The 23,355-nt window shown below is 35.3% G+C and overlaps 1 protein-coding gene across 5 annotated transcripts in view; it reads left to right on the top strand.

Moving 5' to 3' along the window:
* The window catches only part of RAPGEF6 (Rap guanine nucleotide exchange factor 6), a 199,394-nt gene that overhangs the window by 85,628 nt on the left and 90,411 nt on the right, over window positions 1-23,355 (top strand). For all 5 annotated transcript variants that reach the window (XM_058539966.1, XM_058539948.1, XM_058539958.1 and 2 more), the window contains one exon: window positions 22,347-22,478. In XM_058539966.1, coding sequence (XP_058395949.1) covers window positions 22,347-22,478 — 132 coding nt within the window. The remainder of the gene's footprint in view (window positions 1-22,346; window positions 22,479-23,355) is intronic.

Below are 23,355 nucleotides of genomic sequence, written 5' to 3'. Positions count from 1 at the left end.
TTTTTATATACATCTCTCATATATACTGTTCCTTTTACTTAGAATGCCCGTTTATTCTTTGTCTTCTTGGCAAAATCCTAATTGTCCTCTAGACTCAATTCCACATCATCTCATGGGCAGACTCCGTGATTTTCCCTTGGGGGAGGGGTTTAGGTACACATCTTTGCATTCCCATTATATCCCATATATATACCTGTGACCATTCATTACACTACACTGTAATTGTTCATTCAGATGTCTGTGTCTCCCATCAGAGTGTACATGCCTTGAAAACGTGAATCTTCATCATTGTATCCTCAGAACATATTGCCTGTCAAAGCGAAAATAAGAGTGCCTGTTCTTGTATTGACTTGTTGAGGTTCCTGTGTAACTTTGGGCAAGTTGTGTAACCTTTCTACGTCTGTTTTGACATATAATCTAAGATTTGTGAAAGGATGAAGTGAAGGAATGTAATAAAAGGCTCTGCCTAGTGTTTGGTGTCCTGAAAAACATTCAGTAATGTCAGCAGCTTCTATTCCTGTTGTTGTTATTATAAATATTCAAAAAATATCTTTGTTCCTGTTGCTTACAAAATAATTTTATTATTTATCTACTCTATGCCAGGACATAAAACATGTTTACCAAAATATGTAAATATATTAAGATAACTGAAAACAAGTAAGCTAAAGAATCAGAACAAAGAGAGAATAAAGGTAGGAAAAATAAAATCAAGCTGGCTTGAAGTTAGAACAGCCAACAATCAGCCAACTACCCGCCCCACCCCCCCAGTTTTTCTGTAGCATACACTCACAGTGGCTCACTTTGAACAAGGTAGTTTCTTTGTCCACCCTTACAAGGTAAAGTGGTTACAAATGTATATGAAAGTCACTGAATGAGTTGCTTTAATATATATGAGTGACTAGAAGACAATTAAATGATGACAGGTGATGTCTACCAAAAACCAGTGACTGATTTTGGAATTATTGATTTGAAGGACTTCTTTCTGAAAGTAGTTAGCAAAGCAGGTAGTTTAGGCCAAATGTCTTAAAATGTACATTGCAAAACAGTCTCCAGGACATGAGAATAAAATGGTGGAGTTTATATTTATATGTGCTGTTATCCTTTTAAATTTATGGGGATTTTTGTGTATATTTCATAATGAACACAAAATATTTTTGCTGGTAATACGTGTATTAATTCATCAATAAATTACATATGTTAGAAATGTAGCTCAAAAATTTTTTATTTTAGGGGCCAGCCCAGTGGTGTAGTGGTTCAGTGTGCATGCTCCACTTTGGTGGCCCGGGGTTTGCGGGTTTGGATCCCAGGCGCGCACTGACGCACCGCTTGTCAAACCCTGCTGTGGTGGCGTCCCATATAAAGTAGAGGAAGATGGTCACGGATGTTAGCCCAGGGCCAATCTTCCTTAGCAAAAAGAGGAGGATTGGCAACAGATATTAGCTCAAGGCTAATCTTCCTCACCAAAAAAAAAAAAAAAAAAAATTATTTTGGCATATAAATCCCTTCCTCATTTGGCCCCAGTCTACCTTTTCAGCCTTCTGGCCCCATCATTTTGTTGGAGGTCCCTTCCTTTAGTCCTATTCTTCTCTCTCCCTGGAACGTTCTTATAGGCTTCTTCATCTAATGTAATTCTGTCCTTCGAACCAGTTTGAATCTTAACTTAACATTTGCTCATTTCATCCAGAGTGGCCTCCTGCCATGTCCTCCTGACAAAGTCCTGCTCAGCTCCCAAGACTCCATTCATCTGTAACCTCTTTGGAGGAGACTTACCTGACGTTTTCTATTCATAGAGTACACTTTTCATTGATCCTATAGGATGTTACACATACTTAGATGCAGTGTGTTCATATAATTCTGCTCTATTCTAAAGATAACAGAAAACAAAATTAACGACTTAAGAATTTCTTAAATGTCTGTATTTTTTATATAAAGTTAACAACAGTGAACACTTTTCAAATGTGACGAATTTTTAATATTGGTGCATATGTAAAGTTAAATGGTAAAATTAAGCCAGGGCCAATAAGAGAAGTATCTTGGTTTCACCAAGGTCAAGTACCAAATATGCCTTTATTTAATTTGAAATGAATTTCTAGAATATCAGACAACATCCATGCTCAGTCATTTTTATAGAAATATTCTTGACCCAGATATAAATCTGGACATTCTTCAAAGGTTTAAAAAATCTTGTTGGTGTTTGAGTACTTCGTTTAGGAAATTATAGTCCTTCTCATTGATTTCTCCTTTCTGCTTCTGCTATAATTTTGAGTAACAAACTGCATGGGTCTTTATGCTTGTTATCTTCTCTTAACTAGATCCCAAGTTCCTCAGTAGACTATATCATAATTTTTCTTTCTTCTTCCCTATGTTGCTTATGTTGCTTTTTACATCTCAGGCAGGCACAGCATAAGCTACTGGCCTCCTTCCTCTCTTTCTCTGTCATAGTACCTTCACAAAAGTGGAGCCAGCGAACTCTTCCCGAAGGGACGCTGGAAAGAGGGGTTTCTATGACAGCATCATGGTTCCTGGTTTTAAATTTGGAGAGCTTTCTTTGGCTCACCCTTGTATATATCTTTTCTTTTCACCCAGTCTGTTCTGGGATAGTATGGCAAGTGGTAGGCATGGTGTGACACTCTAGAATCTACTGTTGCATTTTAGGCTCACAAATTAGTAATGCAGCAAGCAGCTCTTTCTCATTTGCTACCTCTGTGATTGCACCTTATGTTTTCTGCTCTCCTGCAGTGCTCCATTTTTTTTTTGGATTCAGAGCATATTTAGAGAGATTAAGACACATTTATCAGTGCAGCTGAATATAAGTTGATTATTAGGACCAGATCATTTAACCACCTTTATGTTGGTACACTGATTAATGGCTAGATGCATCCACTTGACCATGGATTTGACATCTTAAGGTTTTTAGCAAAATGTGTTTTGCTTTCATGGATTCTGCATATATCTTATTGATCAAGCTGTTCCTGCAGCAAGAAATAGGATCCTGCTCCCCAACCAGCTCATGGGAAAATAGAGGACTGTAATCCAAACATGTGATTGCTGAGATCTCTTCATGGAGCATGTCTTAGTCCGTTCACTGCTATAACAAAATACCCCAGACTGAGTGGCTTATAAACAACAGAAATTTATGTCTCACAGTTCTGGAGGCTGAAGTCCAAGATCAGGGTGCCAGCATGGTGGTTGGGTTCTGGTGAAGGCCCTCTTCCAGCTTGTAGACTCTTGACCTCTTGCTGTCTCTTCACATGGTGGAGAGGACTAGGGAGCTCTGTGAGGCCTCCTTTATCCCACTAATCCCAATCATGAGGGCTCCTTACTCAAGACCTGATCATCTTCCAAAGGCCCCATCGCCTAATACTATCACCTTGGGGATTAGGATTTCAACATATGAATTCGTCGGGGACACAAACCTTCAAACCATAGCAGCATCCCAGCATTTGTCTCAGGACCACCGATTTGGACTTCCAAAGAAACTAGTTGCAAATAAGTAAAATTCTTGGTACGGTCAGGTTTGTAAGAGCCAGATCCCTCAGTTTGATATAGTAGAATAGACATTAAACTAGCAATCAAATGATATGGGCTCCTGTCCTGTCTCAAGCACTGATTTGCAATGTTAAGGAATATTTAAGACCCTCGATCCCTGCATCATGTGTAGGAATTCAACTAAATACTAAGTCCCTTTTAACTACAGACTGCTAACTTCTTGCTGTGTCCACGTGGTGTAAGAGAGCTAGGAACCTCTTTGAGGCGTCTTTTCTGAGGGCAGGAATCCCAATCCCAGAGCCCTTGTGGCCTAATCACCTCCCAAAGGCCCTACCTCTTAAAACATCACTTTGGAGAGTAGGATTTCAACATATGAATTTGAGAGAGACAAAAACATTCAGACCATAGCAGAGCACCAGTGAGCAAATGATTTAAACATTTACCCAAGTCAAAATGGAGGAGGTATAAACACTCCTTTTGCACCTGTTATCAGAATTTCAGTTTTGGACTGTATAAATCATAGTTACTAATTGATGAAGAAACTGTAAACATTGTGAACTTTATTTTGTATGTGTGGACTTGGTGGATCCTGGTCGTTTTTAATTATATTTTGTGTTTAATAAATAGTTGTGGAATGAAAGAATGAGAGAATAAACAATCTTCTATCTTCTATCACTTCTCAAGTAAGGAAGTTTGTATCTGGAGTATATAAGACAGTGAGTGCTGACCAGACTGCTGCTGAGAAATTTGGAGGCATACCTCTAAGAATCTGCAGCTTTTCAATATTACTTGTCCTCGCACTGTATTTACAACCCAGAATGCTCTGGACAGGTGTGTTCTTTATGGTGCTTTGCACCTTAAAAGCAGAAGAGAACTTTTCTCTTTTTATTCATGAGTGTCTAACATCTCCTAGGTGAATTCTGCTTCTCACTTGTCTCCTGGGAAATAATGTAGAGTTCTTAGTAAAAGGTTCTTGTACCTAGTTAGAGGGTCCTGAGTCCACAAATGGACAGAGAAAAGGTGAAGGGGTGATATTGTAATTAAACTAAATAGAACAAATGCCTGCCTAGAGCAGATTTTTAAAAAAATTTTTGTGAAAAAAGTGTTCGTTGTAGAAATGTAAAAACATATAGAAGAATATTAAAAAGGAAATAAATTTGCTGTAATCCTCAAAACCAGAGATAGCTAGTGTTGCTAATGATTTTTAAATGTATGTATCGTGATTAATTCAGATCTTTTTACTAATTTAGGTAATGCTAAATATTTAGTTATATATCCTGCCTTTGTACTTCTCATGCAATTACATTTTTCTCAAAACATTATTATTAATATTAATATTATATTGTATGAGTGTAACAAAGTATTCTCATGCAGCTTCCAATTTTTCTCCTATCGTGAACAACTTGTATGAAGAAATCTGTATATGACTCTGATTTTTTTGTTAGGATTGATTCATAGAAGTTAAATTACTGAGTTATGGATATGAAAACTATTTTTAAGCCTCTACATAAGTATTGCTGACTTCTAAGTAGTCATTTTAAGAAATTGTCTTTATCATTCACTCTGTGTGAACTCAGGAGTGTTGAGAGGAGGGCAGGGCATACCCCTCTGGTTGTCTGGGGCAATTCTCCCTCTCTTAAAGATGGCACTGATTCATATGGATCTGCCCAGGGAACCAGAATCTCAAATATTTTTATCATACTTGAAACACTTTACACAATAATTGCTAAAGAAAGCTCTTTTGAAGATTGTCTGAAGCAGCTCTGATATCAATATAGCAGTGTTCTATGATAATGATTTCCAAGAGCTTTCCAGTTGGCAGGGGAATAACTACTCAGACATAGCGAACGGATTAATGCTGATTGTTATTGCCTTTTAGTTTGATTTGTTACTTGTTCAGTAACTATGCTATGTTCAGCATTTGGCTTTTATAGTGCTAGAAAGCTCAGTATTTAAAATTAGAGAAGTAATATTAGATAATCTCTAATATAATCCAGAAATTTACAAATGGAGACAGTATTTTCAATGGTTTAATTTTTAAAATGAGATTTCTTTTTCCAGTCATGTTTATACGTAGCTCTATTTTAATTATTGGGCAGATCTTATTTTTTGAGGAAAATAATACAGTATTTTGAAACTTTACATTAGGTCTGCATATAGTATGTAGCATACTTACTGATTACTAATATGCATAGTGTATTCTTTTGTTTGTGTGTGTGTGTGTGTGAGAGTGAAAAATGCTTGATACAACTGCACAATGTAGGGGAAAGAAAGTAGAAGCTTGGTGGTGCCTTTTTATTGTTCCTTCAGTTTCCCTGATTCTAATTATAGAAGCTTACATCACCTTAGTTGATGATGAAGGCTTCCCTCTCCCTCTTTGCTTTTTCTTCCTCCATCACTCACTAAGGATGGATCATATTTCATAGTGCATATGTGGCCTGCTGGTGGCTTTGACAGGGTTTTCAACAGCATGGTGCTGATCGTTTAGTGCACGTAGATGGCAGTGTGCTGAAACACACTGTTTCTTACAGAAGAATAGGAGGAGAGTGCTAATAACTGGCTTCCCTTCCTTCAGAAAGGCTGAGGAATAGATAGGATGTAGTTTGAAAGCAGAATTCCTGAGGGGCACCAGGAATTGGAGTTAACCATGTCTAATGACTACAGAGATTCATTTCAGATGTTCAGGTTAAGCAAGGTGGGGGGAAGGGGTGGAAAAGCTTGCTATGATCCTTTAAAAGGGCTTGTATGTTACCTCTCACATTACGGTAAAGTGTCATTTATTTATTCATTTTCCAAGAGGATTAAAGTATTTTTACTGTAAAACAATATATTTAACAGTTTATATTTCAAAAACCAAATACTTACAACTAAAATACAGAAATGAATGGCCTGTTTGTTTTATTTTGTAAAACTACATCATTTTACTTTTATTCCTCACCTCCTTTTGAGTTTGGCTTCTGTAAGTTTTGATTATAATATTTCACTGTGCAGAGGGAGAATAAACTGTATGACTATGCCTGAGATTACTAGAAACCTGGTTTTTGTTATTGTTGGTTTTTTGTTTTTCATAATGTCTAGAATGAATATCCTCTCAAAACTTACCTTTATCCATGATGACCTTTTTTTCCTTCTTTTCAGTGTTGTTATTTATTGAAATAAAAGGTATATTTATAGTTTAGTAACTATCAGAACCTCATCTTTGGCTTTCTATACGATATGATTTCATATGTGTGGTTTGTATTTTTGTTTACAAATAGTTTATACATTATACAATAAAATGATTATTTTAATTATTAGCTATGTAGAATTTACATTTTTATAAAAATATTTTGTAATGGTTTGAAGCTTTGCAAAGCCAACATACATTGATTGCTTTATTTTGTGGTAGTGCAAAAGACCTTTTAAAAGCTAAAGATTTCATCAATATGGCTTAGCATCATGGCATTTCATATGCAGGGGAAATGTATTCTTAAATGGCTATCCTGTGGTGATAATTCCTAGACAGTGTGTAGATCAGGGCATTCTCCCTTGCTGCAGTTACTTCATTTGAATTGGTAAGACAATGGAATGAGATCACGATAAAATTCTAAAAGTGATGGAAGTGAAAAATCATTTATTCACCTAATCATATATTTTAGGTATTTGATAAATTACTGACTATTCTCTTCAAAATATGTTTATTTCTTCTTTCAGTAATTAAGAGCTTAAGTCATTATTTTTTGAAGAAACAGTGTGGTGTAGTGTATCATCAGAAGCTGGTGGATTCACATGCTGAATATAGAATTTGGCCTGTTTCTTTCTTTCATGATATTATTGCACGGGGAGGTTTTGGCATGCTAGGTTCACTAGACAGTTCCCTGGAATGGCAGACACTATGAGATGATTGGTAGAACAAGGAAAAGGATGATGTCATCTACACTTACAGGCCAAACTAAGGGAAGAGAGAGTTGTTCCTTTATTGAGTTGGTTTTACTACAGTAGTTCTAACACGTGGTGTTAGTGGATTGCATTTCACGCACAGGGCAGCAGATTTTTAAAGCAGCTAAGAGATGGCTGTCTCCCTTGCTCAGCTTGAGGTCCTTCTTTGTGTGCTGTCAGCATAATTGATAAGAAGGGGAAAGGTGCCCATTAGGATTTTGCTTTTCGGTTTGGTTGCAGTTTACCCTGTTGGTACTATACATGAATATAGTTATTGTCTGGTATTGAAACTGAAATGTTCTTGAGTCATGTTACTAATGTTTATGGGCAAAATGCAGGTCTTAGAAATTTATCTTTAGGAAATATTTGGCTTCACTTACATACAAAGTTCCTACTGCCATTTTTCTATTTTAAAAAATGAGTGATTGAAATTAGATTTTAGTTAATTTACTCTTAAATGCTTAACATTTTTTTGTTAAATGTAATGTACAATTCCAACTCATTATAGTTTATTTAAATTAATTAAATTGAAAAAAATACATTGGTGCTTGAAAATCATACTCTGCATATTTTCCATGTTTGACATTTAGAAAACTAGTCATGCTTATTTCTATTTGTGAGATTTAATTTTATATTTAAATGCAAATTTTGTGTATTCTTTTGAAATTTTTGCAGAAAATAATAATTCTTGAGTTATGTGGAAACCTAAATTCGTAAATGATTATATATTTTGAAAGCATGACTTGAATTTGTTCTACTAGTAGTACTTAGTTTCACTAAAGTAAATTCTAGTCTTATAAGTAGCAGCATAATTCAGATTGGCAGCATAGTGTTGTTGAAAAAGTGACTCATACTTTGCCTGGGGGTATTGAAGAACTCATTTTTTTTTTGGCTAATGACAAGCTGTTTCTTTCTATGATAGTCAGTGGAGTCCTTTGTAATAACACCTGTCTCTCGGGTAATAATTTCTCCTCTTATGTTGCACACCTCTTCCCCTCAAAACGGTGTTAGGTGAGTAAAGTAGAATAGTTCTATTACTTTGATTGGTTCATTGATTGTTACTCTCATAATTGTGCTGCCTGGAAGTGTACTAACTATATTTTACTATTGGAAACTATGTCTTACTTTGGCCATTGGGAGGCACCATTACAACCTTAAGTGCAAGCTCTGTATGGGGGTATCTGCGGTAGATGCCTAGTGGCAAAAGCATGAAGAATAAGGGTGGGTATTAGAGGAATTGTGTTTTCAGATTGAAGAGAGTGTGGCAAAATTTAAGTTTTTTTCTGTCATTTTTATAGAAAAAATGAGATTTCCTTTTAGTCCAAACTCAATTTGGAAGCAGGTTTAATTATTTTCTTCTGATTGCTTCTGAGTTTTTCTGGCTGCTGATCTCTTATTAGGAATTGAGCATTAGGCTGTAGGAAAGGACCATACTGCATAGATAAATCTTCCTCAGAGGAGTTGGTGCATGCTGCAAGTCGGCTGTTGTGCCTGTGATTTTTTTCAGCTTTCCTTTGCAAAATGAAATTCTATTGTTTCCATTTAAATTTTACTATTTACATACAAATCTTAGGCCAGTTTTGATATTCTTAATATTAATTTAGAGTGGTCCTGAAAGTTATGTCTTTCAGACCAGTTATTTGATAAATAGGAAGTTTTGCAAGCAGAGACCCATGAATTAGTAGTGTTACGAATACATATGTGACATCTGAGAACTAGGCTGCCTTATGTATTTGCAATGTAAGAGTATCTTACCAGAGCTATTATATTGTCTTTGGGAGGACTATACTGTGTTAAATTTGAATAATAATATTAGGAAATATGGTTTCCCAAATAAAGCTGTGCATCAATGCACAGAATTAAAAATCAAAATGGAATTTTAAAACTGTGAGATAGAAAGATGCTTAAGCCAATTTTTTTCTTATAGAATTTGGCTTGCTGACATGTGTAACAGAAGGGTGTGTGTGTGTGTGTGTGTCTTTTCAATAAATTGCTCTTTGGGCTACATCTGCAGATACAGTAGCCAATTGATCTAATGCAGTTTCTGAAGGCTTTCTATACAGGTGATGTCATCCTTTTAGCTCTATTCTCCTCCCACTCTCTTTCCTTTTTATTAGATATTTCATCTTACTGCAGAGCATAGAATCAATAGGAGCCTCTCCTTAGGGAGCTGCTGTGAAACAGGCAAGGACAGTAGGAATTAAGACACTAACATATAGTCTTGCTTTAGCAGAAGATGTAGTGTTTTTGTACCACATCATATATAAATTTTTAACCAGAAAAGCCAGACTTAGATCAACAGTACTGTCTTACTGATGCATTAGAACAAGAAGCAGTACTGCAGAGCTGTAAATATTGCGTGTGAAAAGAGAAAATTTTAATTTTGGAGATTCTCAGGCATTCTACAGGACAAACCTGTTAGAGCATATATCTTCTAACTGCCATTTGCTCAATGGTTGATTTTTTTTTTTTTTTAACCTCTGGTGGTTAAGAATATAAAGAAGAAACTTTCATCTTAAGGATACAGTGTTGTGGTTTGCTTCTGATACAGAAGAATTCCTGCAGTGCTTGCTGTACAGAATGAAATAAGTTGAAGAAAAGACAAAGCTGTATTACAGAGAGGAAAGGTTTCTCAGAATCCAGGAACACGGATTGGGTGCATGGTGCCTTATTTGCTTTGATTGATACAGTATTAACTGTTATGTTACCACTGTGCATGTCTGTGCCAGGTGCCTGAGGAAGCATGTATATCTGTATGATCTGAGCCAGAAATATAAACATCTTGATTTACTGTGATTTGCTTGTTAAAAGTGAACATTTTGATGAAAACTGGTGCAGTTATTTAGAACAATACTCTAAGCTACTGAAAGCTCCTGATTTCAGTTTGAAAGGGATTTGGTGAAGCTGCCTTTATATAACACTGCAAATGGCATGTGATTTGTAAAAAGAAACTTAACAGAATTTTGTCAGCATACTCAATCGGTGTGGCTCTGGTTTGAAAAGGAAACTACCCTTTCCAGCCCAGGAAATGGCTTTTCTTGTTCGCTGTTATGCCAATTGTCTTCAGCCATGGGCCTCCAAAGTAAGTAATTATTATTGTTTTCTGAGATTGATATAATCTAGTTATTAAATTTAAATTCTACTATTTTGAATTGTAAATGAGCTTTATTGTGCTATTATATTTTCTGAACTTTAAGAATAAGAAGTACAAAGCAATTTACAAAGCTCAATCTCATGGCCATTTTGTTTTTCAATTTAAAAAAATCTCTAAAATACTCTAATGTACCTCCAAGAGGATTTGAAAAATACCTTCTTAATACTCTATAGACTTAAAATGCAGTGCATTTGAAGTGTACTGTCTTCAGACTGAATTGTCATTCGTTTATGGCTATTTCTGTCCTCTTCTATGTTCATGCTCTTTAACTTGAATGTATTGTATTGCCTCATTTCCTTAAATGGTTGACGTATTTAGCTGTTAATCTAACCTCTAATTTATATTATACAACATTTTTCACTGATACAGTGCTATCAAATTGTTGAATTGATTTATTTTACAAAGACTAGGTAATGATACTTAAGCAGTGAAGTAATATGAAGAAAATACTCATTATATGAAAAGTAATTATATGAAAATATTTTAATAATCTTAAGTATTTTCAAAATAGTAGTAAATGAACCATTAGCAGCTTGAGACTGTTGAAGATCATCTATTATACTTGTCATTTTAAAGCAGACATAAGTCACAGAAAAACAAAATGCTACACAACAGGACATACTAGGTGTTAGGAAAATATGCAGTGTAATTTAATAAATTGTGTTGTTCACAGTGGCTGTTGATATAGATCTGAAATTTGATGCCACTCAAGTTATCTTTCCTGTTATATAAATTTCAAAACAGGAAAACAAGTATGAATTTTTAGTTTTGTTTTATAAAACTAAATGTTTTAGTTAACACTTTAATTGTAACGTTGACTATGTTAAGATTTCTTTATGGTTTTGTTGAATAGAGAGAAACAACAGAGATATTTCTTAGGATGATCTGAAATCATGTCTTTGTTTAAAGGTTGTCCGATGATGGTGACTAAGGGAGAAATACTATGATAGCATCATGATGTACTGTTTTATCTGACAGATAAGTCATTGCGTATCTTTTTTAAAGACAGCTTCTGGAATGACATTTAAATTCACTGTTCATTTGGCAAAAAGCTGATTGAAATGTAAAGAGGTGGAATGAAGCCTAGGTACACACTTCATTTGTACTATTATCTGGTAAGGCATGGATGGCCTCTTCAGTACAAATGCCACCTGTGGGGCCCACGCATTGCTGACTACTAAGGTTTAAAATGACGTGTAGAAGGGAAATGGATGAGACCAGATGGAAAGGCTTTAAAGAAAATCAAGAATGAGATATAGGAGTTGTTTTTTTAGAATACCAACAAAAAAATAGCCTTTGAGGGTACTGGTAACCAACTTTTGGTTTAAGATTTAACAAGTATAGAAGAGCCAAAAAAGATTTTAAAGATCAGGATCTTAGGTTCATTATGTGCCAGCAAATATTATCTGGGCAAGATTCTGTGTTCGGTACTTTACTATGTAAATTAAGTATTTATCATAGAGTACGTGTCTCATTCCTCCCTCCTCCATCTCTCATGTTACTATTGATGGAATTTTAACTCTGGATTGTGATTAAACACATTAAAATTGTGATTAATTTTTCGTACTTGCTGCTTTTGGTTTTCCAGTACATTTTACTGGTTTTTATTTATTAATTCATGTATTTTGCCCATTCTACTACTTGGATTTCATTACTTCTAAATTCATTTATTTTCTTGGTAAAATAAATAGTTCTAACAGCAAGCGCCTGGAACTTTTAAGTCCTTGTATGTTCAAAATGCTTTACTTTATATTTGCCCTTAAAATAGTTGTTTAGTTGTATATAAAACAATAAATCTAAAGTTTTTTTCCTTTAACACTGAAAAAGTTAATGCATTCAGCGTTGGTGATGAGAGGTCTGGGCTCCCTCTAATTTTTATTCTTTCGTTAAGTAGTCTATTTTTCTTCTTGTTAGTGGTTAGTTGTGTTTTGCTTTGGTTTTGTTTTATTTTTTATCCTTGATGCCGTGAAGTTTACCGTGAATTGTCTAATTTTTTGTTTTGTTTTGTTTCCCCTTCTTGGCACTTGGAAGTCTCTCTCAAGCTGAAAATTCCCATTTGTCGTCAGTTTTAAATTTGTTACGTTTTGAAAACTACAACTCTTTTTCTCTTACCACTCCAGATGTTGAAACTCTGGATCTAGCCATAATATCTCTAAACATTTGTTTCATACTTTATTCTGTGCATTCCCAGTTTCTAGCTCACTAACTCACTCTACTTTTGTGATCAGTTGCTATTCTGCTATTCATCTTTTAAATTTCTAAATTTAATCATTGTATTATTCATTTTTGAAATCTCTTAAATGATGCTTTTCCACAACCACCCTTGTTTAATAACTTGTCTTCATTTTATGGATGCTATTCTTTTTTTCTCGTTGTCTTATTAGCTCTTTCTTCAGGTTTAAATTCTTCTCTAATTTGAATACCTTTGGGGTGTCTTTTGGGGGTTTGTCTTTCCTTGAGTCATTCTTAGCTGAGAGCTCACCTTCCTGGTCTGTTACAGTTGCTTGCCGTTTTGAAATGGCTGTTCACTGGGTGGAGGAGGCATTACCACTTTGGCTTCTGTTTTTCTTCTTTTAGGTGCTCTGGTCTAGGAAATATTTCCTTTCTCGTTTTTGCACACAGTTAAATCTACTGGTCATTTCTTGGTCCTTATCTTACTTTGCCTATCTGCAGCAGTTGACACAACTGATCACTCCTTCCTCCTTGACAGACTTTCTTCCGAGTAAAAGTCCAAGTCTTCACCATGACTTACTAGACAGTGTGTGATCTCTGTTCCTCCCTTTATCTTCTACTACGCTCCTCCTTGTTCACTCCAGCTACTCTGCTTAGCTTTCCTTATTTGTCCTCAGACTTGCCAAGCACTCTTACACTGATGTCCTCCTTTCTCAACTTTTCTGCACTTTTAATAAACTCACTGTTAAGTGCAAATATTGATTGAAAGTTGCTCTCATGTTTTAAAAATGTTAAAGTGGGGAGAAATATGTATCTTAGAATTAAAAAACTAGTACTGAGTTATTTAACAATGTCTCCCCAACCCTCATCTTTTGGTGAAAATAATGAGTTAGGAATGCATGTTTCCCCTGTAGTTTCACATGCCTCAGGGACAGTGCTGGTGTATGTACTCAAGGCTACTATGATTAAATATAGCTATTTCCTTTAGGGCTTTTGAGAAATTTTAGACTGTCTCCATAAAACAGGCTCCAGACTGCTTTTTGGGCCTTAGAATCTATTTTTAATTTTTTCTCATTGTCAGCTGACACTTCTATGATATGTCACTGTGTCTAGTCGTGGAAGCTCCTTTTTAATTCTGGTGGCTTGCTTTTAATTTCATAAGACCTCCATCTTCTTGTGCCTTGACTAATGGTTCCTGTCTCCCATAGGTATGATTTTCTTTGATTTTATCTTCTGTGCTTCCAGAGTGATCTTTTTAAAGAGCAGATGTCTTCCAGCCATATTCTTGCTTAAAATTCTTCAGTGGCTCTTTTCTAGTAGAGGAAATCTAAGCACCCAAGAGTACTACATCTGGCCCTTCATCTCCTATATCCTCCTATATACATCCCTAACTGAGCTACACTGGTTTGCTTACTGTTTCCTGAATGCTTCATGCTCGTTCAAGTCTCTGACCTAATACTGTTGAATAGAAATATAATGTGAACCACATACCACGTATGTAATTTGAAACCTCTGGTAGCCTTTAGAAAAAAAAAATTTAAGGTGAAATTAATGTAATAATATATCCAGTAAATTTTTAATTTTATTTATTTATTTTTTTCTCCCAAAGCCCCAGTAGATAGTTGTATGTCATAGCTGCACATCCTTCTAGTTGCTCTTCTAGTAAATTTTTAAACATAGGATAAAAATGTAGTAATTATTAAAGAGATATTTTACATATTATTTTCTTTATTTTACTAAATCCAATTTGTATTTTACACTCACAGCATGTCTCAGTTTGACTAGCCACATTGTGCTCAGTAGCCTTGTGTGACGAGGGCTACCATATTGGACACTGCAGTTTGGATCTTTGTCAGTAATGTTCAGTACGTTTAGTCTTGATCATCCCCAGGACTCATCTCAAACATTATTCTTCTTGCTCGTTACCCCAAGTGAGAGTGAGGTCTTTCTCTCTAAGTTGTGCTTATTATTTTAGTATTTTAATTGATTTTTTTAATCTCATAAACCCCTTGACTTTTATCGTTGTTATTACTAGCCTCAGGTATACACTAGGTGCTCCTTGTTTAGTAAATGGAAAATTAGACCACCAAGCTTGTTAGAAATTTACTTGTATATACAGGAAATGAGTGTAGAGTAGTAGAGCTCTGAAACGTCTTCTTGTGAGTAGCACACAGGAATTATAGGCTTTGTGATGTGCCCAAGAATCATCTTTATTCCTTGGTCTTTTTAAAGGTAACGAATAAGTTATTTCTGGATGGGCACAGTGCTTCTGTATCAGGTAGCTGTGCTTTAAAAAGCAAGTTCTAACAATGCAGTTTGAAATTTAACAGTGATCTTTGAGAAATGCTATTCTGTTGGGGAATTGTGCAATTCTTAAACATTATTTTTATGGTTAATAGTAAAATTTCATACTTACAGAGCCCTTTGAATGCCCTTGTCTTAAATGAAATAATGCTTCGGTATGTGATGTAAGGGACAAAAAGTTTCAAATAACAGAGTTTCTTATGAGAGGGTACATTTTCCTACTATCATTCTTAGTTGTGGTAGGTTATTCTTGAAGCCTAAGTTTTTAAACATGAAGTAGAATCTTGAACATTCACGTAATACTACTCTTATGCTATACATGCCTGCATTCATGCCAGTCTAGATTCAAGTAGGTCTCTGCTGCCTCTGCCCCCTCTCCCCATACTAATTGCCCTATAAATATATCTTGGTTAGATGGATGGGCTTGTCCCAAAGCGTTATTTCTTACACTGGCAGAATGTTAATAAGAATATCGGGGAAAAATAAGTTTGGAGAATGCTGTGTGAAGCAGATTTCTTTATTGTAGGACTTCTCGGACCTTCCATTAATAGGCTTAAAGTTTGTTGTGAAGAGCTAAGGGGCATATAGTATAACATTATTTTATAATTTATACAGCCATTGAACCCCCCCCCCTTTTTTGTGATACATCCGTGAGTTTTATCTCCTGAAACAGTATTCCAGAGTATACAGTTTAGGAAGTGCTACCTTCCCTGAAATACTGAATGTGCCTGTGTTGAAACTTCATCTGTTCAGATATCCATGGAGACGGTCTGAGCAGCAATTACAGTGTTCAGAAGTCAAATATATTCACTCATTTATTCTATAAATACTCAATGAGCAGGTATTGTGTGTGGGGTAGACATCACTATGCTAGGCCTTCATTAAGTAATAAAAGTAAAACATACATGTATCATATATATATTTTATATATAAATAAGAACATCATCATAGGGATATAGAGAGCATGAGTGCCATATTCGAAGGAGTGGAGTGAAAACACAGAAGTATTTCACTTCCCATTCATTTCTCAGATTCCCATAGAGGTCCTTATGTTGGGAGTCTTTTGTTGTTAAATTTATATCACTTTCTACTCTTTTTCCAGTGCTTATAAGTTAAATGTTTATTCTCAGCTCTACTTTCTATTTTTATTTATTTATTCATTTATTTATTTTTGCTGAGGAAGATTTGCCCTGAGCTAACACCTGTGCCAGTCTTCCTCTATTTTCTATGTGGGTCACCGCCACAGCATGGCTGCACAACAAGCAGTGTAGGTCCGCGCCTGGGGAACCGAAGCAGAGCACGCCAAAGGCCACTAGGCCACAGGGCCAACCCCAAAGCTCTATTTCTATATCAAATATATTAGTACTTATTATGTTCTCACAAGGCATTCTAATAAAACTCATCTTTGAATATATTAATTTAATTTTTTCATGATTATAAAAGGTTGGAATGTATACTATGTGTATTGCAACCCTTAGTTGCTAAGGGTTACAGAATTTCAGTACAGTCCAGTGATGATGGCCATTCTTAAATGAGAAGGTAGGAGAAAATTACCCTCACATACTTGTGTGTATGTTTTCAGTTTTGAAAAAATTTCAAATAATTTGTTTATAGAAATAATAGAGGAATGCTTTCTTCATACGAAAATAAAACATTTCAGCTGGACATTGCAAATAAAGCTAAAATTCCTTTTGGACCACCAGCCCTGATCTTTCTCCTTCACTAGAGAGTACTACTATTTATTGTCTGGTATATATTCCTTCAAATCTTTTCCCCCAAACCTAGATAAGTGTATACCGAGAAAACATATAATATTATTTTTATGCCTTTAAAAAATTGAATCATGTCTTTCATGTTTATCATGAAACTTGTTTTTCAGTCAGTACATCTGGGAGACCTATCCAAGTTTGAACATACAGATCTACTTCATACCTTTAGCTGTTGCATAGTATTCCATAGTAGGCTGTATAACAATTTAGCTGTTCTCCTCATTATCATTGTTTATTTCTTTTTTAAACTATTGCAGTATTATTGTAATGAAGGTCCTTGTACCCTCCTCCTTGGGTACCTGTATGCTTCTTTTGGGTAGATACGCAAAGAGATGCTGTTCGGTCGTAAGGTATATATATTTTAAATGTAATAAATCTTATATTTGCTCTCCAAACGGGCTCCTCCTCAAATCGCTCTCCAAAGTGGCTGTGCCAATTCATGAACTCCCATTAGCAATTTATGAGAATATTGTTTTTCTCCATAGCCTTGCCCAGATTTTGTATTATCAAACTTTCTTTTTGTCAATCTGATGAAAAAAGGAGTTATTTGTTTTAATTTTGATTTCCCTGATTGCTGGCAAGGTTGAGCAATCTCTTCCAGTTGTTTCTTCTCCCGCTACTGTGACTTAAGTGGCCCCATGTGGAGATGGCACAGCCAAAAGACCAAAGCAGCCTGGCTGTCTGAGTCTCTGCATGTAAAGCAGTTGCCCCAAAGAGTTGCCTGGACCTATAGAGTACCTTGAATCAGGAAAATGTACACTTTGCTGGATTAAGCCTACCTGAGACATACAACAGCTCTTATGTCATGACCTTTCCCAGAAACAGACCTAGAGTAGCTCTCTATTGCCTGTAGGAATCAAATTCAAAATACCTAGCTTTATATTCAAGATTATGTTTTATCTCTAGCCTCCTCTTAATACATCTCTTTTGCTGTATACGTATACGCAGTCTTCAAGAGACTATGTACCTTAATAATGGGTGTCTGTGTTCGAACTGTTAGCTTAAGGAACCTCCCACACCCCGAATAAAGCTTTTTGACACTAGTCCTCATGGACATGTGAGTTCCAGCAGAGCTCAGAAGTTCAGGTATAGGAAATGGATGAAGGAATTGTGGAAAATAGGAATGTTTGCCAGACCTTATAGGCTGAAAGGATGATGGGATAAGTGAATTGAGGTGGCTGATGAAAGGTCAGCAGTTACATCCCGACTAGGATCAGGAAGAAAAGGAAAAAGAGCAAGTAAGCTGAGAGACCGTGGAGAAGGTTTAAGAAATCAAGAATTCCTGTTGGAGGAAAACCTTTTCCTTTTTGCCTCCTTAGTTATAAAGAAAAAAGAAACTGTTGGGTGTTATGAACTCCCAACTTAATATCAGGAAACAACTTAGTCGGAAAGAGCAACAGATTTATAGTCAGGCTGCCTGGGTTTCAGATCCCAGATCCCCTGCTTCCCAGCTATGTGACCATGGGCAACCTTTGTAACTCCTCTGGGCCTTGGTTTTCTAATCTGTAAAATGAGTATAATAGCATCTACCTCATCTGGTTGCTTGATGACTAAATGAGATGGTCTATGTAAGAAGCATGTAGAAGGATATATTTGCTACCATTTACATATTTGGTACATGTAGTCAGCACTCAAACATGAGCTTCAATCATCATCATTATCATTCCTGTCAGATAAAGAGGTTGAGGGGATTCCTATATGAAGATCTAAGTTTTCTTCATAAAGCAGAAAGCAGATGCTATGTGCTTGTAAGTCTGATTCCACTCTCCAGTATTAGACTGAGCTCCTTGAAGGTAGGACTCCATCTGTTTTCATCTTTATGTTACCAGCAGAGTTCCTGGCACAAAGTAGAGTATAGCAGAGAGTACTAGAATCAGATAGACCTAGGTTTGAATTCCAATTCTGCTACTTACTTAAGTGTGAGATCTGGGGCTAGTTGGCTTCATCTTAATGCCTCAGTTCCTAATCAGTAAAGTAAGGATAATAATAATGCCTGCCTTTTAGGGTCTAGTGAGTATGAAGATTGCTCACTATATTGTAAGTATCATTACCAAGCCAGTTTGTAGACTTGTTCTTATGGCTTTGGTTCATTGTGTTACTTTTATGGATGACCCTCTCCTTGGTCTTACCTTTGTAGTAATCTTGGAGTATAGATTATCTCCCACTCCTGACACCCCAACCAAACACCTGACATTTTAAAACTATTTTCAGTCTTTGTCTTTCTATCTACTTCATTTCTAGATGAGGTTTTTTTCTTTGAATCTAAATGATGGAAACCAAGTGAGAGGAATATCTTTGAGTTGAGACATACTCCCCTCAATATTTCTGTATTATTGTAACCAGTTATAGTTAGCTCATTGATTTTCTGCTGCCTTATGTTCACATCTTCTGTGTCTTTACTTATTTTTTTATTTGCTTAGTCTACTAGTGAAAGATCTGTGGTAAAAATTTCACAGCATAATTGTGGATTCATCTAATTCTCCTTTTATTATTGTCACTTTTTGCCTTATACATTTTGAGGCTTGTTATTAAGAGCATATTTGTTTAGTGTTGAACTTTTTATCATTTTGAAGTGTGCCCTTTTGTCTCTACTAATGCTTTTGCCTCAGAGTCTACTATCTGACATTAATATAACTTCATAAGCTTTCTTTTGGTTTGTGTTTGCATGGTATATATTTTTCCATCCTTTTATTTAATATTTTCCCCTCTGTTAGCTTGGTAGTTATACACTTTTTTACTATTTTTTTCTTAAATCAGAGATTATAACAATGCATCTTTCATCTGTCAAGTCTGTTGCTGCAGTTTCACGGACAGTGCAAAGAACTTAGAGCACTTGAATAACTTCATTTGCCCTGCTTCAGACTTAAGTTCTGTTGTAATGTATCTTAATTCTATATATATTTTAAACTTCATGGGACGTTAATGTTACTATTTTATATAGTCAGTATTCATGTAGATTCAGCCACACATTTCCTGTTTTTCATTCATTTTCCTTCGTTTCTGCGTCTAGAAGCCTCCATCTGGAATCATTTTTTTTTTTTGCCAGTGCATTTTCTTCATCATAGGTCTGCTGGGGAGTAGTTCTCTTCATTTTTGTCTCTCTGAAAATGACTTTATTTTGTCCTTTTTGTGGACTGCTTTTGCTGAGTATAGAATTCTAGCTCGTGGAGGTATCAGTTGTCTTCTGGCTTCCAAATTCCATTGAGAAGGCAGCCGTCAGTTTAATTTTGCTCTTGTCAGAGTAATCTCTTCTTTCCCTGCCTGCTTTTAAGACTTTTCTCTCTTTTTTTCCCAGCATTTTTACCCTGCAGTTCGTAGGTATGGTTTTGTTTTTGTGTATCTTACTGGTAATTCTTCAAGCTGCTTGATCTGTGACTTTGTATCTTTTGTCAGTTTTGGAAAATGCTCAGCTTTCGTCTTCTATGCCTTAAATACTCTTCTCTTTCTGTGACTTGGGTTATTCAGATGTTACCTTCTCACTGTATCTTTTGTGGCTCTTGCCATTTCTCTCCTAGCTTCATTCTTTTTATTCTCCATGCTTCGTTCTGGATATTTTGTCAGACCAATCTTTACTTTTCTAATTTTCTTCTTAGTTGTGTCAAATCTGTTATTGAGTCCATCTGTTGACTTTTTCATTTTCATAATTGTATTTTTCAATTCTAGAATTTTCATTTCATTCTTTGTTAGTTTTTCTTTCTTTGCTAAAATTCTTAGTCTTGTCTTTTTCTCTCTGTATAGAATCATAGATTGCTAAACTAGACCAAATATGACCATGTAATATGGCCTGTAAGCTAAGAATGTTTTTTACAGTTTTCAAGAGTCGTTTAAAAAAAAAAAGAAGGAAAAGTATACCACAGAGACTGTATGTGGCCTGCAAAAGCCTGTAATAGATACTCTTTGGTCCTTTAAAGAAAATGTTTGCCAATCCCTGGTATATATATGAAATATAATAATTTTAGAATCTGTGTCTGATAACTCCATTATTTGAAAGTTCTTCATTGATTTCTAGAGTTTATTAGTTCTCTTAGTTTTCATCAATGCCATCTTGCCTCCTAATGTGCTTAGTTTTATTTGAACAATGGATGTTGTAGATGCAAAATTTTCTAAATAATTTCAGACGTAGGATGATTTTTTCCTATGGTGAAGATTTGTGTTTGCTTCTAATAGTTGACTGGAAGCACTAGTAATCCTGTATAACCTTAATCCAGCATCAGGGATTGAGATGATTCTAAAATGGATGTCAGTATACTTCTGGATCGTGCTTCCTCCTAGAGTGTAATGTATTTTCCAGGGTCCCAATTCAAAGCGTGGTCCTTCCATGCTAGGCCTTGGAATATAACTTTTATCTCTTTAACCAGTGCCTGTCAGAAGTGCTTCTCAGCCTGTTAACCTCCTCTTTAAGAATCAGAAAATACTCTTAGGAGAAAAGCATCCTCAAAGGCCAGATTGTGTATGTGTATTCCAGTTTTTCTGTTTATCCGAGTTATAGGATTCATCTCAATTACCTAACCCACCATTATCAGCAGGGGAATTTTGTAATGTAGTTTCTTTGTAGCTTTTATAATTACAGTGACTCCTCTTGAGATAATGTAATTCAGACTTGGCCATTGTCTCCTTTAGAGTATATTTAGTTTACACTATTCTGTGTGTGCTTCTTTAATGTTTTCCTTTAGTAAAGCAATGAGGAACTCTGCTTTAAAAAGTAAATAGGTTTCTCTTAATGGTCCTGAGTAGCAAGTTGCAGAGAAATTATTTGGAAAATATATCATCATACCTCCTATGAAACTTTCTGTCACTACTCTGGAGCACAATGGTTTGTTTCTTAACTCTTATAGCATTTATTTTGTGAGGTTTTTTTTCCTTTTTATGGTACGAAATATATTGTACAACCTGCATCCCTGATTAAAGTGTGACCATATTAAAGATGAGGTTGTGGACTCATTTCCTTCTTGTGTCTCTTGTATCGCTGCACCTAGCACAGACATTCATTAAATCATTAAGATTAGTAACACATTTTTTCAGGGCCAACTACAAATTAATATAATATTAAGTGAAAAGAAGCTCATTAAATTTTTGGAATATTTAATGCAATCAACTGTTATTTAAGTCTTGCTGCCAGATGTTATACATTAATCTAAGATATTGCTATTTTATTCTAGTATTAGCAACTCTTTTGTATTAGCGGTGTGTGTGTGCATGTGTAATAGCATTCCTAGCCTTTATAGTGGCAACAGCTGATATTTTTATTTGGGGAAAAAGAGGGGCCAAGTTTTTCCTCTAAAATACCATTACTAATGGTAATCTCTTTTGGAAACTGCTCAGTGGGCTTCCACTAGAGGCTTGCCTAATAGTGTCAGAGTACTAATTTGATTCTTGTCATTGCCTAAAATTTTTCCTAAGAATGGAGAATTTAGGTTAGAAATGAGGTTGCACAGTAATGTACATAAAACAAAAATTGGTTGTAGAAGTTACAGTGTGTCAAGAACTCTTATAGGTAAAGTTTGATATTTAGAATATCTTAAATTATTTTTCTTCTTCAGCTTCCAGCCGATCTTACCAAGATGCACATCACAGACAACCCTCATCCACAGGTGACTCATGTGTCTTCTAGTCACTCTGGTTGTAGCATTGCCAGTGACTCTGGGAGCAGCAGTTTATCTGATATCTATCAGGTAATATACCTTAAGGGTTTGTGTGCTGTGCATTTGACTTTTTTATTCTGCAGAATATCCTGTGCTTGTGCCTTAGGTGGTCATGTATCTTTTAATTAGAATATGAAATTCAGGCATAAGGGCTTTGGGAAAATATGCTTTATTTACTGTTTCAAATTTGCAAGACTAATTAAAGAGGTGTTCTGTCTTTTGAGAGTGATTATTTATGGTCCAGCAGTGTATGGATATAGTGTTCTTTTTATTTTCTTTTATCCAGGTGAATCCATATTAATATATATATAATACATGCTTTGGTAAAAAATAGCTCTTGAAACAAATGAACTTAAAGTTATAAAAAGGCTGATTTTTATTATAATTGAGTGTATAAATCTTCTATAAGTAAAGTCATGAAGAAAATTAGAGTTGCTTTTGTATTGGTAAAAGCTCTTATTAAATTTTATGGTAGCCACATTAAAAAAAGAAAAAGAAACAGGTAAAATTAATTTTAATAATATATTTTATTTAGCACAATATATCCAAATATCATTTCAACATGTAATCAATGTTTAAAAATTATGAATGAGTTACTTTATTTTTTCATAATAAATCTTCAAAAGCCAGAGTTTAATATAAACTTACTGCACATCTCAATTCAGACTAGTCGCATTTCAAGTGCCCAACAGCCACATGTTGCTAGTGGCTACCATGTAGTACTGATAATTGAAATAGAATCGTTGTCTGAAGAAAACATTTTAGGCTGTAGTTCTACTGAATTATCCAGATTCAGATGTTTTAAGAAGATCAGCATTTGTCTGTTAAGGAGAGTTTGTAGGCAGATGCAAAGTGGAATAAAGCCTCCATTTCTGGTTTATGTGGTGGCTTTTCTCCACACACTCAT

The sequence above is a fragment of the Diceros bicornis genome, chromosome 1, assembly GCF_020826845.1.
Source record: "Diceros bicornis minor isolate mBicDic1 chromosome 1, mDicBic1.mat.cur, whole genome shotgun sequence".
Taxonomy (NCBI): Eukaryota; Metazoa; Chordata; class Mammalia; order Perissodactyla; family Rhinocerotidae; genus Diceros; species Diceros bicornis.
Note: the sequence above shows the minus strand (reverse complement) of the source record. Positions and strands in the feature narration are given on the sequence as shown.